The sequence below is a fragment of the Moschus berezovskii genome, chromosome 28 (genome assembly GCF_049115385.1).
Source record: "Moschus berezovskii isolate FMDL1 chromosome 28, NW_MosBer_1.0, whole genome shotgun sequence".
NCBI classification, from domain to species: Eukaryota; Metazoa; Chordata; class Mammalia; order Artiodactyla; family Moschidae; genus Moschus; species Moschus berezovskii.
The window spans coordinates 5,604,132-5,625,174 of NC_142487.1; the positions used below are offsets into that span (position 1 = coordinate 5,604,132).

At 38.3% G+C, this 21,043-nt stretch overlaps 1 protein-coding gene across 1 annotated transcript in view; it reads right to left on the minus strand.

Annotated features, from left to right (window-relative positions):
- Positions 1–1,927: 1,927 nt before the first annotated feature.
- The window catches only part of METTL4 (methyltransferase 4, N6-adenosine), a 30,956-nt gene continuing 11,840 nt past the window's right edge, over positions 1,928–21,043 (minus strand). The window contains exons 7-11 of the mRNA XM_088833410.1: positions 20,556–20,625; positions 13,673–13,847; positions 11,179–11,285; positions 10,703–10,794; positions 1,928–5,379 (exon numbers count right to left, since the gene is read on the minus strand). Coding sequence (XP_088689536.1) covers positions 5,234–5,379; positions 10,703–10,794; positions 11,179–11,285; positions 13,673–13,847; positions 20,556–20,625 — 590 coding nt within the window. The 3' untranslated portion in view covers positions 1,928–5,233. The remainder of the gene's footprint in view (positions 5,380–10,702; positions 10,795–11,178; positions 11,286–13,672; positions 13,848–20,555; positions 20,626–21,043) is intronic.

Consider the following 21,043-nt stretch of genomic DNA (forward strand, 5'->3'; position numbering starts at 1 on the left):
ATAGGGTAAATGTATTTCACTTGTGGGACAGACACGGATTGTTGGGGGTCAAGGGTCGGGTTGTTAGGCAAAATCTTAAGAATGACTCCCAGTGACCTTCTTGCTTGTATAACCATCTCCCCCTTGAGTTTGGTAGGGACCTGTGACATGATGAATTATCACGCCCATGACTATATTTCATTGTATGAAAAAAGGGAGATTAACCAGGTGATTAACCAATCTAATCACAAAAGCACTTTAAAAACAGACTTTTCTCTAGATGGCAACACAAGGCAAAGTCAGAGAATCAAAGGGTAAGAAGCACTCAATGCGCTACTGTGACCGTGAAGATGGAGGGAGCCATGTGCAAGGACCAGAGAACAGCCTCTAGAAGTTGAGCTGACTCCTAGCCAATGGCCTGCAAGGAAACAACTAAATTCTGCTATCAATCTGAATGAACTTGAAAATGGATTCTTCCAGGGAGTTCCCTGGCGGTCTAGTGGTTAGGACTCGCTTTCACAGCTGTGGCCTGGCCTCAGTGCTACAACGACCGACCATTCATTCACCTTAGCTGTCATCCAAAGCTACCTCATTGCTGTGTCACAGTTATCTGATGACCAGGCCAAAATTTAATCAGCAAAAGTACTTGGAAAAAAGTTTTCCTCATGCTCTCCACTCCTAGAGATCAATTCATTTTTATACAGCCCCAACTATTTGCACTGATACCAAAAAAGTCCAATAATTTTCACTCAAGTTCACAAGAAGCTGTAGAAAATCTAGGTTGACTCCTAGGAATATTTAGAAGAAAATACTCCATAAAATTATCATGGTATTCTGGTATTCTGACTTGCTTTCAAGCTGGAGCAGACTGATCAATAGAGTCATGAATTTGATTAAGATTCTTTATGGAGTTTGGGGTTGGTCTACACAACTGAGCACTGATGGCAGATAACCATGGTGCATCAAATTATTTGCACCTGTACTTCTGTTACTTAATCTAACAAGCTGAACCGCCACCTTCCAGTACAAGTCTACCTCTTGCAGAAGGGCTTCCTTAAAAATGTGAATTTAAAAAATCGCTATTCTGATTGAGGAAATACAATTGCATGGTAAATGTTCTAACAGCCTATGTCAAAGGGTTTAGCAGCCCATCTGACTCTTGGGTCGCACACAGGCTGTCAGTCCAACTAATGTCACTAAAATCCCTAACAAAAAAATATTGTGTTCATAATCCAAGACTGATGGCATCATATATTGAGAAAGTTATTCTGGATGACTACCTATGAGCCACTCTAAATTTGCTTCAGGCCACACAGTGGATCCTCTGATTAGTAGCTGATGTGCTTACTATTAAGACCTCAAGTTCATTAGCAAACATGGTACAACATGAAGTGTCCTAACTGAGGAAACAGAATAGAATTCACGTCTTGGTTATCACTTATTAACCATGTCAGCTCACCTCTGTGAACCTGTTCCCTCACTATAACTTCAACTTCATAAGACTGCTTTGAGGATAAAGTGACGTAACTGAAGTAAAAGAACTCTGACAACCAGAAAACTATGCCAATAGTGTTGTGGTGCATCCCAGCATGTGGTAACCCAATGGGACATGATGAGTCAAATGAGGTGAATTAAGCAGCATTTCAAGGAAGGGAAAGCCCTTTAAGGTGATTATAATCCTCCTCTGAATCACAGTCAGTAAAAAATCCACTGTCTCCCTGAAGCTGAATACATAAAAATCACTGAAGCTAGGTCTCTAGAGTTCCAAGCCTGAAAAGGTAAGATTTGGGGGCCTAGGGTTTTCTGGTGAGAGTGAGTTTGAGTCCAGAATCTTGACTAGAACAGAACAAGGCAGATAGAGTCTACAAGGTCAGAACAAAGGCAGCAACTATAGTAAGACTCAAAGATAAGCCTCTGAAACTCACATACTCAAAGAATGAACAAACTTCAAAAACAGCTTTTTTATTTGGCAAAATCAGCAAATAAATTGGCAATCCTGACAAACAGTCATTTCAATCTAACATTTTGCTTAGTAGATAAACATTTGTAGAAAATCTGTAAATAGTATAAACACTTTTCTCAAAATGCTAAAAGGCCAAACACAATAGATTACATAGTCTATGTTTTCATCTGTATGAAATTCTAAAAAATGCAAAACTAATGATACAAAACAAATCACTATTTGCCAATGGCAAAGGTGGGAAGATATGACTGACTGCAATGGACACATGAATTTCAGGGGATGAAAGAAATGTTCTATATAATGTTTATGGTTGTAGACAGACACCTATATATACATCTTCAAAACTCACTGAATTCTACACTGAAAACTGCAGAATGTTACTCTGTGAAAAAATATACCTCAAAAAAAATTTTGAAGCTTACACATAATAAGTCAGGATGCTTTTCAAAGAATCATTCCAGTAAAAATATTTTACTTAGTAAACAAATATTTGTAGAAAATCTGGAAATAATATATAAAAAATTTTTCACAATCATAAGCAGTGGTTACTTTGTTTTTTTACTTTTATTTTCTAATTTAAATTTTATATTGGGGTATAGTTGATTTACAATGTTGTTAGTTTCAGGTGTGCAGCAAAGTGATTCAGTCATACTCATATATACACCCATTCTTTTTCAGATTCTCTTCCCATATAGGTTATCATAGAACACTGAGTATAGTTCCCTGTACTATACAGTAGGTCCTTGTTGATTATCTATTTTGTGTATCTGTTAATCCCAAACTCCTAATTTATTCCTCCCCCCCTTAGCCCTTCTCCTTTGCTAACTATATATTTGTTTTCAAAGACTATAAGTCTGCTTCTGTTTTGTAAATAAATTCATTTGTACCAACATTTTAGATTTCACGTAAGTGGTATCCTACGCTATTTGTCTTTCTCTGACTTATTTCACTTAGTATGATAATCTCTAGTTCCATCCACATTGCTACAGATGGTATTATTTCTTTTTTATGGCTAACAGTCCACTGTACGTGTATCACATCTTCTTTATCCATTCCTCTGTCGAGGGACATTTAGGCTGCTTCCATGTCTTGACTGCTGTGAATAGTGCCACAATGAACACAGGGGTGCACGTATCTTTTCAAACTATGGTTTTCTCTGGATATGAGCCCAGGAGTGGGATTGCTGGATCAGATGGTAGATTTTGGTTTTTTAAGGAATGTCCATACTATTCTCCATAGTGGTTGCACCAATTTACATTCCCAACACTGCAGGAGGGTTCCCTTTTCCCCATACCCTGTTCTATTGATTGTAGACTTCTGATGATGGTCATTCTGACCAGTGCGAGGTGATACCTCATTTCTCTAAAAATTAGCAATGCTGAGCATCTTTACATGTTTTTTTTTGGCCATCTGTATGTGTTTTTTAGAGAAATGCCTATTTACATCTGCCCCTTTTTTTTTTGACTGGGTTATTTTTGGTTTTTTGATATTGAGCTGCAAGAGCTATTTGTATTATTTTGGAGATTAATCTTTGTTGGACACTTCATTTGCAAATATTAATATATTCTTCCATTCTGTGAGTTGTCTTTTCACTTTGCTTATGGTTGCCTTTACTGTGCAAAAGCTTTTAAGCTTAATTGGGTCCCATTTCTGTATCTTTTATTTTCATTGGTCTATGAGGTAGATCCAAACAGATATTGCTGCAATTTATGTCCAAGACTGTTCTGCCTATGTTTTCCTATAAGAGTTTATAGTATCTGGTCTTACATTTAGGCCTTTAATCCATTTTGAGTTTACCTTTGTGTACAGTGTTAGAGAATATTCTAACTTCATTCTTTAATTTACAGCTATGTTCCCAGTGTCACTTACTGAAGACACTGTCTTTTCTCCATTGTATATTCTTGCCTCCTTTATTGTAGATTAACTAACCATAGGTGCATGGGTTTATATCTAGGCATTCTATCTTGTTCCATTGATCTATATTTCTGTTTCTGTTCCAGTACAATACTGCTTTGATTACTGTAGCTTTGTAGTATATTTTAAAGTCAGGGAGCCTGATTCCTCCAACTCCATTTTTCTTTGTCAGAATTGCTTTGCATATCCTGAGTTTTTCATGTTTCCATACAAATTTTAAAATTTTTGTTCTAGCTCTGTAAAAAATTCTCTTGGTAATCTGTTAGGGATTGCACTGAATCTGTACATTGCCTTGGGTAGTATAGTAATTTAGACAATATTGATTTTTCCAATCCAAGAAGGGTGTCTTTCTATCTGTTTGTGTCATATTCCATCTCTTTTGTCAGCATGTCACAGTTTTTGGAGTTTTTACTAGCTTTTTCCTGTAGTTGATTTCCAATCTCATTGTATTGTGGTTGGAAAATATGTTTGATGTGATTTCAACTTTTTAAAGTTTACTGAGGTTTGTTTTGAGACCCAGCATGTGATCCATCCTACAAAGTGTTCCAAGTGCACTAGAGAAGAATGCATATTCTGCTGCTTTCAGATGGAATAGTCTATAAATATCAATTAAGCCCAAGCAATGTTTACTTTCTAACATTGAAATAACTTTTTTTTCCTTCTAGAGGAACAAGCAAAACTAAAAAGTACTTGAAAAGTGACTGTGAATGCAATTTAAAACCCTCCAAAAAAAGTCTCATGAACTCAGTACAATGATATGGTACTTGACAGGTCTTTGAATGTTTTTCAGAATGTAACACTAAACAAGAAGTTCTAAATTCAGGTTGTACAGGAGTCAAGTAGAACATATAACTGATTGGCATGGGGCAAGGTTACTGAAGTAAACTGGAGAGTACATGGCCCTTCCCAAATGAGTTGGCATCACTGGGTCCCACAGACTGATGTCAGGAAAAAGTACAGACTATTGCATAGCCAGAGTTTCTGATAATTAAAGACCTAGTATGTGAAATTTCCTGATTTCCTGAAATTCTCTGATGGTTCAAAATTTTTTTTACAACACCATGTGGGCTAAACAAAACACATCCATATGCAGAATTATGACTTCAGGTCCATAATGCATGCTCTCTGAACTTTTTCAATAACAAAGTCTTGCCTTCTTTCAAACTGCTTACCTCTTTTATTTGTAGAGAGTCCAGAATAATGCGGAATACTAGTGCACCTGAAGTAAAATTCATCTTGAAATTATATGACGGTCAGTCACTTTTAGTCACTTTGCTGAAAAACGAAGTTCTGTTTACATCCCTAAGCATAATCAATCAGAATGAAAGGAGAAGGAGTGAGGGAAAACTGAAGAAAAACACAATTTTAGGAGCCTAGTCAGCTTTTAGACTTCAGAGCAACAAAATAATCCATGTGTTGAAATTTGAGAACTTCATTGCCCCAACTAGTCCAACCTGGCTGTAAATTTCGAGCAAACAATTCCAAACATTCTCCCTCTGGCTTGATATAGTCTTTTAGAACCTCTGTACAAAAAAGAGAAAAGAAAAACAAATTATTATTAAAGAAGGAATCAATGTCCTTTAGTAGTTAAGAGGAAAAAAGCAGAGTTGTTTCCTTAAAAAAGAAAAACAGCAAGTTAGTTTCAAGGATTTCATCATAGATTTCACTATTTATAGTTAGAAAGTCATTTGAAATAAGCACCCTTGAAATCGAGAACAATACCATCAGAACTTTCAATAGTCCTGATTTATCACTTTTCATTTGTAGAGGAGAAATGAAGATTTTAACACCCACACCGGTGACTTTTCAGTTTTCCAATAATGCTGACATAGCTCCCTAGTACTAGCTTAATTTATTTTTTAATAAATGTAATCCATGCATGGACAAAAGTATATAGGAATAATGCAAAGACAATCCACTTTACAAACTAAGATAAATATCAATGTAAGTCTCCAAAAAAACATACTTTAGTGTTAAGAGTTGGAAACACAGATAAATATTCAGAACATATGCCTAAAAAAATAACTCTTACCTCCTCAGCTATAACTTGGCAGTACTGAGAACCCTCCTTCACTTGCAAATTACAGATACTTCGTTACCTAAAATTTCACTGTATTATTTCCACGGTTAAATATTCCTTGTTCAATATATTCATAACTACTGAACATTGTATTTTGTTGGGAAAATGGCATCTCATCTATACATTGGCTAAATAGCTAGAATCTACACTAACAGAAGCTTTTTTTTAAGCACATGCTCATTGGAATGACAAATATTTAAATCGGTTTAACCCTGATCATGTTGCTGGTTGGCTATGTATTTTTTGGTATATATTTATTCTTCAACAGGAACTTAGTATGAAAATAACAATTCAAGTATGAAAAGTCATTCGAACAGGCAAAATATAGCTCCTAATGGCTTTATAGGATTGAGCTTCAAAGAAATCCATCAAACTCTCTTTAGGAATGATAAGGGTTCCTTAGAAATACTTTACAGAGGTTAGATTTAAAAGGTAATATATGAAAAATTTTATATTTCATAATGTTCTTTAGTTGCTCTCACAACAAAATAATTGTTTGTCTGAAAGCACTGATCCTATCAAAAATCAAAGAATCAAAAGTATTCATTGCCTACAACTCAAACAAACTCAAATCTGGGCTTTGATAGCTTCAAAGAGATGCTGACATGAGACTGCTAGTCCTTTCATAACTATATAACTAAATGCTACTAAACTTGAGTGAGAAACATTTCCCCAGAGTCTTAAAGGACAATAAACTTTTATATCACTTTTCCATGTTTTGCCCCATGAATTCAATGCCTCACCAGCCTCAACTCACTGAAACTGCAATACTTTGGCCACCTCATGCGACGAGTTGACTCACTGGAAGAGACTCTGATGCTGGGAAGGGTTGGGGGCGGGAGGAGAAGGGGACAACCGAGAATTAGATGGCTGGATGGCATCACCGACTCTGTGGACATGAGTTTGAGTGAACTCCGGGAGTTGGTGATGGACAAGGAGGCCTGGTGTGCTGTGATTCATGGGGTCGCGGAGAGTCGGACACGACTGAGCGACTGAACTGAACTGAACTGAACATTGTACTGAAGCAAGGTTTTGTTTTCTTGTTTCTGCTTGTTTGTTCAATTCTTCAGTACAAAGATGTTAATGACTCTACTTGGGCATTTTAAACTGGAATCCAAACTGGAATCAGCCAATCAAAAATGTTTACTATTTCTGAGTACCCATTACAAGTGCTACAGGACTTAAAAGAAACAGATATCCATGTTTTCTAAGACTTCACAAACTAACAGAAAAAGATGGTCAGGTATTTGAAGTGAAAAAAATACATAAAACCTAAACCCATTTATCACCTTCCACTTTATCAATGGAACACATTTTGGCATCACTTTTTTCCATTTTAGTTGCAAAACACAGAAAATCAAGGAGTGAAGTTTTTATAATGCTAACTACATGTTTAATTTCAAAACAAAGCAAAAGAAACAGAGGAAAAATAATAGAAATGTTTTATTCTTACTAACTTTAAATATCAATTTAAATGAAAATGCAAGATCTTAAAAGTTCTCATCACAGGAAAAAATACTGTAATTATATGTAGACTTATTGTGATCAGTGAAAATGTACATATACCTTGAATCATTATATTACTCACCTGAAACTAATACGATGCTATATGGCATTTATATCTCAATTTTTTAAAGTAAATTCACATGTATAAATTTAAATATGGCATATATATAAATAATTACATAACATCTGGCATTAGTAAAACACACCTCTAACCAATGGAGAGGAAATAATTTATATAGAGCCAGTTCATTCCCCTCTGCTTGGGAGCAAGAGGCGGCTTGGGGAAAAGTACTCAAGTGTCAGTGCATAGAATCTCATCAAATTGTATTTAACTCTTCAGATACAAACTGTTAGTGAGTAAAGCAGTGAAAAGAAGCAGAAATTCCTCTAAGGAGAAATATGAAAAACAAAATTTTGATTCAAATACTTTTATTTCATTATATTCCTACCATAAATCTTTAAACTTAAAAGATTATAAATTTGCATAAGGCTGGAAAGCCATAGGTATTGTTGGCTCATGTTTCAATGTACAGGAAGAAATTTCAAAGCTTAAAAGGAGTAAATGTATCATTTTGAAATGGAAAATGCTGCTAATTTGGTGTTTTTTACATTTTGCAGTAGAAGAAACAAACTAAACCTTGTTTTTTAAAAAAAAACACACATTGGTGTTTTTCAAAGCTAAGGAGAGAACATTTCATTCTGTGAATTTGAAAAAAGCACTTCAAGAACATTTACATGTAAAAGTTCTAAGCATTACATAGACAGCATGTATTACACCAAATCCTAGGGTTATAATATCAGAGTAAAATATAGGCAGAAATCTGAAAGCTGCTTTCTGATGGCTTTATGTAGCTCTACATCCAAAACACAGACACTTGCTATACAGAAACACGAACTCAAAAATAAAGTATTATAAATATTTCTTGTCTACCAGTACTTAACCAAAACATAAGGATTACATATATTGAATCATGCAAAAATTTTCCCCCCAACATCTAACTTTTCTTTTTAAACAGTCTCAATCCTAAAAATGTGTTTGTGCTGCTCTCTACTGGGAATGCAGGAGAACTGCACTTCATAAACACACACTACAAAAGGTAGTGCTAATTTTTATTAATAGTAATAAAACACTAATTTTAATCACTATTCTATAAAACCATGTATCTTAAGACTCACCTTTAAACATAATCTATGTAAAATGAATTGAGAAATAGTTTAACTATCATTTGGGAATGAAAGGTTTTTTGGGTCTGGCTTTTGGATTTTTAAAAGTAAAAAAAATAAGCCCTAAAGACAAACCGTCTATTAAACTTTGATACTCACCAAATGATACAGAAAATTCAAATGAGAAGAATACAACTAAGATTTCCTCCACTGAGTATAACTGGTAGCAAACATAATTTTTTTCTCAAAGAACAGTACGGACTTTCCATTTAAGTCAAATGTTTATTGGCATCAAAGACTCTATCACAGTCCAAAGTTTAAAGGCAATTATTCACTGAGACTCCCTTTAGGTCAAAAATGGATCAACAGGTAGACATCTGAATATTTCTCAAGTGAATTAACACCAAAGACTTCTGCACAGGCAATCTAAGATACGAGAAATCTGGAGTGCTACCAATGAACATCCTTTTGGGAATGTGAATTCACCTTCCTATGTATCCTAGCTCACAAACTTTATATGTCAAATTCAGTATTTCTCAAGGACTTATATTCCTTTCTATTTTATTCTTTCAGTTGAAAAACTTAGCATTTACTGATCTTCTACTATATGTGACAGACTCTTAAATGTAACCAATCCTCACAACTCTGAAAACTAAATATCATTATTCCCTCTTCAAATGACGACTCTGAGGTGGAAAATTATGAGTAACTCGCTCAAGTAGCAGAGCCAGGATTCAAGGTCCTTTAGGTCAATCTGAAAAGCCAAAACTTTCCACTATTCCTTGCTGTTTAGCTTCATTAAATGATGAACATCATACTAAAGCATTAAGACTAGTAAGAAATGCAGGATACTACCTTTCCAACGGTTCAGAAAAGCAACACTGCTCAACATAAAACTGAGACTGTCTACCATATATCAAGGGAATTGGAAGCATCTCTCTGACTGCTTTCTAAGCTCTAGGCTTTAGAACAAGCAAGGGGTGGAGCCCTGACAATACAGTAAAGCCCCCCGGAACTACAGTCCTCAGAAGTACCACCAGTCTTCACTCGGTTGCGCCAGTGATGGGATAAGAGCCCCATTAGTCAGGGGACCCTAAAACATGGTGGGAGAGGAAAGACTGAGGTAAGGTAAGACGAGTCTACACAGTCCCCTGGGTGTTCACACGGCTCCATCTCCTCTTCAACAGAGTTTGGACCTAACAGACCCTTTTTCCAGCCACCCTCTAGACTTCTTTCAGGTCACAACCTCCAAGACCATTCAGCACCATTTTTGCGGTGAGGCCCTTACTGCCAACCATGATGATGCACTCCCAGACCTATGAGAATTATTCCACCCAGAAGAGGTGGTCAGCCACTGGTGGGCAGGTCTCCAACACCCACCGCTCTGTGGGCTTTGACTCGAGGCCACGATGTGCCCCTGGAGGGCTCCCGACCCCACTCCTCCCATGCGCTGGCCTGGCAGCCTCTGAAGATGCAGAGCCAGCACAGTGGCAGCAGCAGAATCCTCCTCTTCCCTGACACGCCCGAGCCGCCCACAGACAAGTGGGACAAAGCACTGGATGAGGCCATGGGCCTGGAGAAGGACTTGAACCAGGCCGCTCTGGATCTGCACGCCCTGAGTTCTGTCCACATAGATCCCCCATCTCTGTGCCTTCCTGAAGCGCCACCTCCTGGATGTGGTGACCACCTGACCAACCTCTGCAGGCCAGCCAGGTTGGTACCTCCTGGAAAGGCTGATGCTCCCACAGCACAAGAGGCCAGCGAGCCCAGTTCCCCTCGGAGGCCAGGCTCTCCCACCTGATGTCAGGGCCTCTGGCCGAGCCCCTCCCTGGTTAACCAGCAGCTGGTTAACCACCTGGAGCCCTTTCCCCAAAGCCAGGGACAAAATGCAAACAATAAAAGGTTTCTGGAGCAAAAAAAGAAAAAAATAAAAAATCTAGTCTCTATTTCACAAATTCTTCTATATGATTTTAGAATATTAATTAAAATAACACATATCTGATTGAATTTCCAAATTTCTGGACCATTCAAATGCAACATTCAATCCTTTTGTCAATTTCATAGAAGTCATAACAATTCTATTTATAGAAACATACCGGCAAGAGGCGGCTTATGTGAATGGAGCGTACAGGGCACACTGACAATTAACTTGTGGTCTGGAATGGGCAAGTCTCTTACATCTGCACTCCTACGGAGACAGAACAACAACGTAACTGTACTTTAAAGGACAATTTTACATTTAAGCCACAAGTGTCTTCATTTCTTTTCACCTTTCAAACAGCATCTGCATTTATAATAAATTTAAGAAGAGAAATAATAATGGAAATCAACAATTTAAGTGTTAAGAAATTTCAGGTAGTTTCCTCTTCTACAATAATGACTATTACACATTAGATAAAGCAAATGATGATATACAATTTCATGTGTCATTAGCATTCTCACTTTTCTTGTTTGGGCCATCTCCAGATTTTCAAAAATGTAAAAATTAAGAAAAACCAATGATTACCGTGTTAATTTTTGAAAGCCTGAAAATTAATACATTCATACAATTGTGAAAAATCACCTTCCCTACCTTAATGGTAAAGCAGCTTTTTCTCGAAGTCTTCCCAGTATAAGACCTTCATAAGGCTTTTTGTGTGGAGAATCTAATGGGAACACAAACTCTCCTGAACTGGTGATCTGACAAAAAGGAGATAGAAACAAAAACAACCCATACACCTGTAAATATCCAGGAAAGGATTGGTTTTTTTTTTTTTCCCCTTTCAGTATACAGTTTCTACCAAAGACAAAGAATTATTAAACCGCAAGGCTACTGCTATGCAATAAAAATATAATGTGGGCCACAGATGGAAGCCTCCCATGTAATTTAAAATTTCTAGTACCAACATTTCAAAAAAGCAAGAAGAATGAGGCAAAATTCATTTTAACTATATTTTAATTTTAAATTATTTTTAATTTAATCTAACATATCTAAAATATTATCATTTTAGTATGTAGCCAATTCAAAAAATTACTGAGGTATGTTGCAGTCTTTCATATTAAGTATTTTAAATCCAAAAGACTTACATGTGACATTTATTACCTCATCTCAATGTGGACCAGTCACCTTTCAAGTGCTGAAGAGCTACACATAGTTAGTGACACATACCATACCATACCATACCATAGTGGGCAGGGCAGCTTCACGTGACTAAAAAATTATTTTAAATTTCTATCATCCTGCACATAAAACTCTTGGTTTTTTCATTAAAACATGTTACTAGAAACCACGCCATCATTTATTCATTTGTTCATTCAAATAACATTTACCTGTATTACTGGAAATGTGACTAAGTACATTACAATAAATTATTTTCCTTTATTTATAGCAAACAGTGTCATTAAATACTGTCAAGAGCTAAAATTAATAGTGAAAGTAGCTTAGGAACTGATGAGACAGACAATGCAAGTTCTAACCTCTTGGCATTATAAATCCAGAAATTCAATCTCATCATTTCATCCTGGAGTGATTGATCAGACTCCCAGAGACTCACTCTAACTAATCAAACTAAAAACACAATTTAAAACAATATTCAATTTGTCAATTAAGCATGGAGGCAGATATTTTCACTATCATAATATTCATACCTATCCTCTATGGAATCCTTTAGCGTATACCAAGGTACCTAAAAACCAAACCAGTAAAGTCTTTTTATTACCTCTAAGGCCTACGAATAGCAGCAGCTATTCCACACAATGCTGTGTAAACACTGGAAAATTCTGATGCTTTGGATGTCCTTTATACTCAGTGCAGATTACTCCATCTGATGTAACAATATGTGCAAACACCTAATAAGTATTTCGTATTTTTATATATTTTACATATTTCATAAACAAGTAAAACATATTTTTGTTTTAAACTATCATACCACCTCTTAGAACTGATTACTACCAGAAATGAACAGTCTTAGTTTTCATGTATTAACATTTTACTGGTTTTAATTTCAGAAGGTAACCTTTTCCTGACTTTGGCCCTAGTTTCTGACTATGAAAGGGCTGTCGTAACAGAGTAGAATGGAGTTTTATATGCCCATAATGATCCTATAGCAAATCAACCAGAGAGCTAAGCCCAAAGTACAACTGTAAAAGCAAACAAACAATTATAAGCACTTGTTTGCCAAGTGTTATAAAATAGGTGCAAATAAACAATGTACACAGCTTTCAGAAGATACTCCAGTACACTACAAAGCACATTAAAAATAGACCTCTCCTGTGTCTAAAATGAATAGACCAGTAATAGAAATGTTAAATATTCAGTCCATAAAACCTGGTTTGTCTTTTTTAAATTTAGGATGACTTTTGTGGAATTCATTTAAGTAGACAGTGTACCTTTAAAAGAATAGCCAATGAACTTTGAACGACACATGACTTTTCTATATTTTTTGGTATTCTTGAAACCAAGCAAAGATTAATATTAAAGACCTTTCAACTCATCAAGGAGTTGGAATCATTTCTTTCAAAAACAAGCACTGAGGAACACAGTTAAGATTCCCAGTGTAAAAGGCCTTGCTTCCAGCATTTTCCCAACTCTTCCACACCAGGTTTCTTTGCTATTTTCCCTTCCATCCCCAGCAACATAAGGGGGCGGAAATGACAAAGAAAAGAACAAAGAAAAAGAAGTCACATAGGGCAGCTGAAGTTTTGGATAAGTAAAGAGAAAGAAGACAAACAGTGAGACAATTTCTATGTTTAGAGATGGACAAACCCCAAGGGTTTTGCTTACTGTCTCTTAAACTACAGACCATCAGAGCCTTTTAAAATGTCATCCTGATATCTACCTGAGTGATTTCCGAAGACCAGGAGTTTGGGGTTCTACTCCAAAAAGATAAAGAACAAACACATAAAAAGCCTTGAGAATAAGAAGACAAAGGTATTTAGCAGCAAAGTAAATGTTTTAATTAGACCATGTTGAAGAAGTAGAGTGAGGCCATGTTAAACATTAAAAAGTCGGCGCTACCTTCATGTGACGTGTACATTGCACCTTATGAACAAATAAGGTTAACACATATGTTAACTTTGGAACTTACTTTTACCCAGTGCCATTCAGCAACTACCTCCACAGACCAAGACGGGTAAAGCTCTTCCTTGACAAAACGCAGGTGCTTCTGTCTGTTTGTCACCCACGTAACAACAAGACAGCTTGGAGCAGCCAGCTTAGGGACAGGTATCTGCTTTATCTGCAGTGGTGATAAATAACTATATCTAAAAATAAACAGAAAAAAAAATCAGCAAAATTCACCGCAAAAGAGAAAAATAAGCAGGGAGAAAACCTGTATAACACTGATTCCACAAACACAAAGCTCCCACAATTATTTATTTGTGTAACTAAATACAAAGCCACAGTGACACCCAGTGGACACACTGTTACAGGTAAGTTGGAAATAACCACTTTTCATTTTTACTAACTCAAAATGATCAGGCCATATTTCTTTATCACTTCTGAATGTATTACATTTCAGTAATTTTACTAATATTTTCTATATGCTTTTATACCATTTAAAATTAAGCAAATATCATCTTGTGATGATCTGTACACTACATATGTGCTTGTGAATTCGCTAAGTCGTGTCCAAATCTTTTGGGACCCCATGGACTGTAGCCCACCAGGCTTCCCTGTCCATGGAAATCTCCAGGCAAGAATACTGGAGTGGGTTGCCATGCCCTCCTCCAGGGGATCTTCCCAACCCAACCCAGGGATCGAACCCGTGTCTCTTACATCTCCTGCATTGGAAGGCAGGTTCTTTACCACTAGCGCAATCTGGGAAGCCCGGAGACCCCATTATCACTCTGGAAACTGTCTCAATATCCCACCACATTTCCAACACTCAATCTATCATCCTGCTTCTTTCATCCTTCAGTCAATTCTACTGGGCTCTCTGAAACACTCATGCTTTCATTACAAAAAAATTCTACAGCCCTGAACCTCCTGGCCATCAGCAGTACATAGTCTAGTTTCTCTTGTTAGAACTCTACTTGTTCCATAACACCCCATCAAACCAATGTGGTCATTCGTCCAATCCCAACATACACAACCATGAGAGGAGAGGTCGGTATTCTCCTGGCTCCCCTCCAGTTCCAGGCTGTCAGTCATATACCTTTGTGTGAAACTCCCTTCTCTTTGAGAATTATGCTATATAGCCTCCAGCCTTCTTATGGAACCCATTACGTCCTCACTCTCCATACTCAATGAAGACTGAAGTTCTAACATCTTTATGCCTAGCCAACATAAATCTTGCCAATATCCTGGGTGATGTCAAAGGACAATCTAAATAATGTGCATGCTCAACTATTCTTCCCCTAAATAAACACAATTGTATGCACTATGATCACCACCCCCTTACTCCTTCACTCTACAATGCCTGCAAACCTACAATCTTAAATTCAATTCAACTTCAACTCAATTCTATTCAACTTCATATAGAAAAAAATCAGATGGAGAAAAATGCTAAACTGAAAATTGGCAATCCATTCTCAGGCTCTCAAAACTTCTCATCAATTATTTTACTTACCCTTGGTCAACTACTACACACTCTTAACTCTTCTTAAGTCCTTTGCCCAAACACACACTTGGCGGATGAAATATGCCAAATATCAGTCAAAATAAAGGTCTTCAGGCTACTTCAACCACCTAACCCTCGGCCAGGTGTATGGTGAGGGTGTATAATAACCCTCATTACACACCTTCACTTATCTATTTCTCTTACTTTTCTCTTAAAGGAAACAGCATGGTTTCATGTGTTTAAAGCTTATCCCTCCAGCTGTGTTCATCTATTCCCATCTTCTAGTCTATCAGTAATGCTAAGTCCTCTCCTCGTTCTATATTTTCAACCTCTCTAGTACTTTCTTACTGCTGCTGCTGCTGCTAAGTCGCTTCAGTCGTGTCCGACTCTGTGCGACCCCAGAGACGGCAGCCCACCAGGCTCCCCTGTCTTACTATCAGCCTATAAATATGCTTATACTATACACTTTTTATTTTCTTTTTCATTATTGTTTTTCTACATACTATACACTTTTAAAGGAAGAAAAAGGAGAAAAGATGGGGGGAGGATGGGTGGAGAAGAGGGAAAAAGGAAAGAGAAGAGAAAAATAACAGAAAAGAAAAAAGAAATTCTCTCAGTTAGGTCTCCTATCTACAGATAATGCTGCTGCTAAGTCACTTCAGTCATGTCCGACTCTGTGTGACCCCATAGACGGAAGCCCACCAGGCTCCCCCGTCCCTGGGATTCTCCAGGCAAGAACACTGGAGTGGGTTGCCATTTCCTTCTCCAATGTGTGAAAGTGAAAAGTGAAAGTGAAGTCGCTCAGTCGTATCTGACCCTTAGCGACCCCACGGACTGCAGCCTATACCAGGCTCCTCCATTCATGGGATTTTCTAGGCAATAGTATCACTTCAATCACTCAATCATGTCCGACTCTGTGACCCCATGCACTGCAACACACCAGGCCTCCCTGTCCATCCCCAACTCCCAGAGTTTACTCAAACTCATGTCCATTGAGTTGGTGATGCCATCCAACCATCTCATCCTCTGTTGTCCCCTTCTCCTCCTGCCCCCAATCCCTCCCAGCATCAGGGTCTTTACAAATGACTCAGCTCTTCGCATCAGGTAGCCAAAGTATTGGAGTTTCAGCTTCAGCATCAGTCCTTCCAATGAATATTCAGGACTGATTTCCTTTAGGATGGACTGGTCGGATCTCCGTGCAGTCCAAAGGATTCTCAACAGTCTTCTCCAACACCACAGCCCAAACTCATCAATTCTTTGCTGCTCAGCTTTCTTCACAGTCCAACTCTCACATCCATACATGACTGCTGGAAAAATCATAGCCTTGACTAGATGGACCTTTGCTGGCAAAGTAATGTCTCTGCTTTTTAATATGCTGTCTAGGCTGGTCATAACTTTCCTTCCAAGGCGTAAGCATCTTCCAATTTCATGGCTGCAGTCACCATCTGTAGTGATTTTGGAGGCCAAAAAAATAAAGTCAGCCACTGTTTCCACTGTTTCCCCATCTATTTCCCATGAAGTGATGGGACTGGATGCCATGATCTTAGTTTTCTGAATGTTGAGATTTAAGCCAACTTTTTCACTCTCCTCTTTCACTTTCATCAAGAGGCTCTTTAGTGCTTCTTCACTTTCTGCCATAAGGGTGGTGTCATCTGCATATCTGAGGTTATTGATATTTCTCCCGGCAATCTTGATTCCAGCTTGTGCTTCATCCAGCCCAGCATTTCTCATGATGTACTCTGCATATACGTTAAATAAGCAGGGTGACAATATACAGCCTTGTTGTACTCCTTTCTCTATTTGGAACCAGTCTGTTGTTCCATGTCTAGTTCTAACTGTTGCTTCCTGAGCTGCATACAGATTTCTCAAGAGGCAGGTCAGGTGGTCTGGTATTCCCATCTCTTTCAGAATTTTCCACAGTTTACTGTGATCCACACAAAGGCTTTGGCATAATCAATAAAGCAGAAACAGATGTTTTTCTGGAACTCTTGCTTTTTTGATGATCCAGCAGATGGTGGCTATTTGATCTCTGGTTCCTCTGCCTTTTCTAAAATCAGCTTGAACATCTGGAAGTTCACAGTTCATGTATTGCTGAAGCCTGGCTTGGAGAATTTTGAGGATTACTTTGCTAGCGTGTGAGATGAGTGCAATTGTGCGGTAGTTTGAGCATTGTTTGGCACTGCCTTTCTTAGGGATTGGAATGAAAACTGACCTCTTCCAGTCCTGTGGCCATGGCTGTTTTCCAAATATGCTGGAATATTGAGTGTAGCACTTTCATAGCATCATCTTTTAGGATTTGAAATAGCTCAACTGGAATTCCATCACCTCCACTAGCTTTGTTCCCAGTGATGCTTCCTAAGGCCCACTTGACTTCACATTCCAGGATGGCTAGGTGAGTGATCACACCATCATGATTATTTGTATCGTGAAGATCTTTTTGGTACAGTTCTTCTGTGTATTCTCGCCACCTCTTCTTAATATCTTCTGCTTCTGTTAGGTCCATACCATTTCTATCCTTTTTTGAGCCCATCTTTGTATGACGTGTTCCCTTGGTATTTCTAATTTTCTTGACGAGATCTCTAGTCTTTCCCATTCTATTAGTTTCCTCTATTTCTTTGCACTGATCACTGAGGAAGGCTTTCTTATCTCTCCTTGCTATTCTTTGAAACTCTGCATTCAGATGCTTCTATCTTTCCTTTCCACCTTTGCTTTTTGCGTCTCTTCTTTTCACAGCTACTTGTAAGGCCTCCTCAGACAGCCATTTTGCTTTGTTGCATTTCTTTTCCATGGGGATGGTCTTGGTCCCTGTCTCCTGTACAATGTCACAAACCTCCGTCCAGAGTTCATCAGGCACTCTGTCTATCAGATCTAGTCCCTTAAATCTGTTTCTCACTTCCACTGTATAATCATAAGGGATGTGATTTAGGTCATACCTGAATGCGCGGTGCTGAAGCAGCGAGCAGCTGAGAGGAGATACCCCTGCTATTCACCTGGGGCCAAACTATGGTGGAGGTAACGAAGAGAACGGCGACCTCCTTCAAAAGGTCTCAGTGCCCCCAACCCTGCAGCAGGCCACCACCGACCCCGCCTCCGCTGGAGACTCCTGGACACTCACAAGCGAGTCTGGGTCAGTCTCCTGTGGGTCACTGCCCCTTTCTCCTGGGTTCTGTCTGTGCTCTCCAAGAGTCTATTTCCCAGTCCTTTCTAAGTTCTGGTGGCTCTATGGTAGGGTTAATGGCGACCTCCTCCAAGAGGGCTTATGCCATACCCAAGTCTGCTGCACCCAGAGCCCCTGTCCCTGTGGCAGGCCACTGCTGACCCATACCTCCACGGAGACGCTCAAACACAGTTCTGTCTCAGTGTCTGTGGGGTCCCTGGGTCCTGGTATGCACAAGGTTTGTTTATGCCCTCTGAGGGTCTCTGGCGAGAATGGGGTTCGATTCTACACGCGAATTCACCCCTCCTACCATCTTGCTGAGACTTCTCCTTTGCCCTTGGACGTGGGGTATCTCCTCACAGCCACTCCAGCACCTACCGTCTTACTGGGGATTCTCTGACCTTGGACGTGGGGTATCTCCTCACAGCCACTCCAGCACCTACCGTCTTACTGGGGATTCTCTGACCTTGGACGTGGGGTATCTCCTCACGGCCAGTCCAGCAAAGTGCAGCCGCTGCTCCTGTGATATGCTATGGACTGGCCTACCCACATAATGCATAGTAATCTCCTTTCCTTGGCAGCCTTAATTCTATTTGGAATTTTAATTTCGCTTTGCCATGTATCCTAACATACTCATAAATTTCAGGGATTAAGATAAGGACATGGAAGGGAGTGTGGAACAGGGGTAGGGGGTGGGGAGGGAAAGAACACTATTTCGCCTATCACAGATGGTAAAACTGGAAACAATGCATATATCACAGTATCTCCCTGTATGATTCTTATTAATAAAAGAAAACTAGAAAATTGAAAAGAAAAATTAATTACCTATTTTGATTCCTGCACTATGATTATATAAGAAAATATCTTTGTTTTCAAGAAATACAGAATAAATATTTCAGAGTAATTTACTCTTTCTCCTAAATAACTTATTCTCAAACTATTCAGAAAAAAATTATATATATATATATATATATATATATATATACAGATATCTACACACACACACAAATACACACATATAGAGACTAGATAGATGAATTCTTGTATGATCCTTGCAACTTTTAAGAGAAAAAAATCCAATTATTGGTACAGCTCATAAACAAAAAACATAAGGAAACTGAAGATAACTGTGGAGAAGAAGAAATTTCATATGAAGTTTTAGTCATGGTAACAGAAATTGTTCAGTCTGCTGCTGCTGCTGCTAAGTGCAAAGTGAGACGAAATGTAACTGAAGATATTCACTGGAACTAGAGGGGAAATTTTAGTTTTTTGAAAAGCTATATAACTTTGTCTTATTTACTAACTGAATTTATCACTCTAAAAGGTTACATAAACTGAACAGTGGCATAAATTAAAACAAATTTCAGAATGAATTAGACAATGTCTATTTCATTCATAGCACATTACTAAGGAATACTATATTTTGGCACATATTTCAAAACTTTAGAATTTGATATCAAAGAAGGCAAAGTGAAAGGTGAAGTTGCTCAGTCATGTCCAACTCTGCAACCCCATGGACTGTAACCTACCAGGGTCCTCCATCCATGGAATTTTCCAGGCAAAAGTACTGGAGTGGGTTGCCATTTCCTTCTCCAGGGGATCTTCCTGACCTAAGGATTGAACCCAAGTCTCCCGCATTGCAGGCAGACGCTTTACCATCTGAGCCACCAGGGAAGTCCCAAAGAAGGCAAAAATGTTGTCTTTTGGTGTTACAGAAACATTTCTGAACTAATTCAGTCAGCAACCTTCATCTTTAATAAATATATTACTTTTAACATTCTTATACCTATATATGCTGCTACTGCTGCTAAGTCGCTTCAGTCGTGTCCGACTCTGTGTGACCCCAGAGACGGCAGCCCACCAGGCTCCTCTGTCCCTGGGATTCTCCAGGCAAGAATACTAGAGTGGGTTGCCATTTCCTCCTCCAATGCATGCATGCATGCTAAGTCGCTTCAGTTGTGTCCGACTCTGTGAGACCCCATGGACAGCAGCCCACCAGACTCCTCTGTCCACAAGATTCTCTAGGCAAGAGTACTGGAGTGGGCTGCCATTTCTTTCTCCAATACCTATATATAGTTCTAGTTAAAGAGAATTACCTACTTAACCTACCCACTTAATGGAATTAAAATTTGAAAACTAAAGTATTTTAGTTTTTCAGATACTTTGTACCATAAAGTAACACTTTCAGTTTATGTAACTATAATGTACAAACAACAGTAGCTTTCAGAAAGCATATGTAACAGATACACTTACCTGTTACTTCTTTTAACCGATTTGTTCTGCCATGGTGGATCTATCACAATTACATCATATGTTTTCTTACCTGAAAACAAATAAAGGATTTCAGAAAATACCTTCTACTTGTATCACTTTAAAAACTAAACATGTTCTTCAACAATGAAGTGCATTCACTACAGACACAAATATGCTGGCAAATATTTAAATATGCTGGCAAAAAAAGGATTTGTGGCATTTATTCAAATAGAATAATTCATCAAAAAAAATTGAGATTCCCCTTATAATTTAGTACCTCTGGGATTTTAATGTAATTGCACCTATTGCACCCTTCCTAAAAATAACTGCAGCTCCCTTAGCTAGACATTGTGCTGTCACTTCAGTAATGTCCCATTCTATGACCTTATGAACTGTAGTCACCAGGCTCCTCTGTCCATAGGATTCTCCAGGCAAGAATACTGAAATGCGCTGCCATGCCCTCCTCCAGGGGATCTTCCCAACCCAGG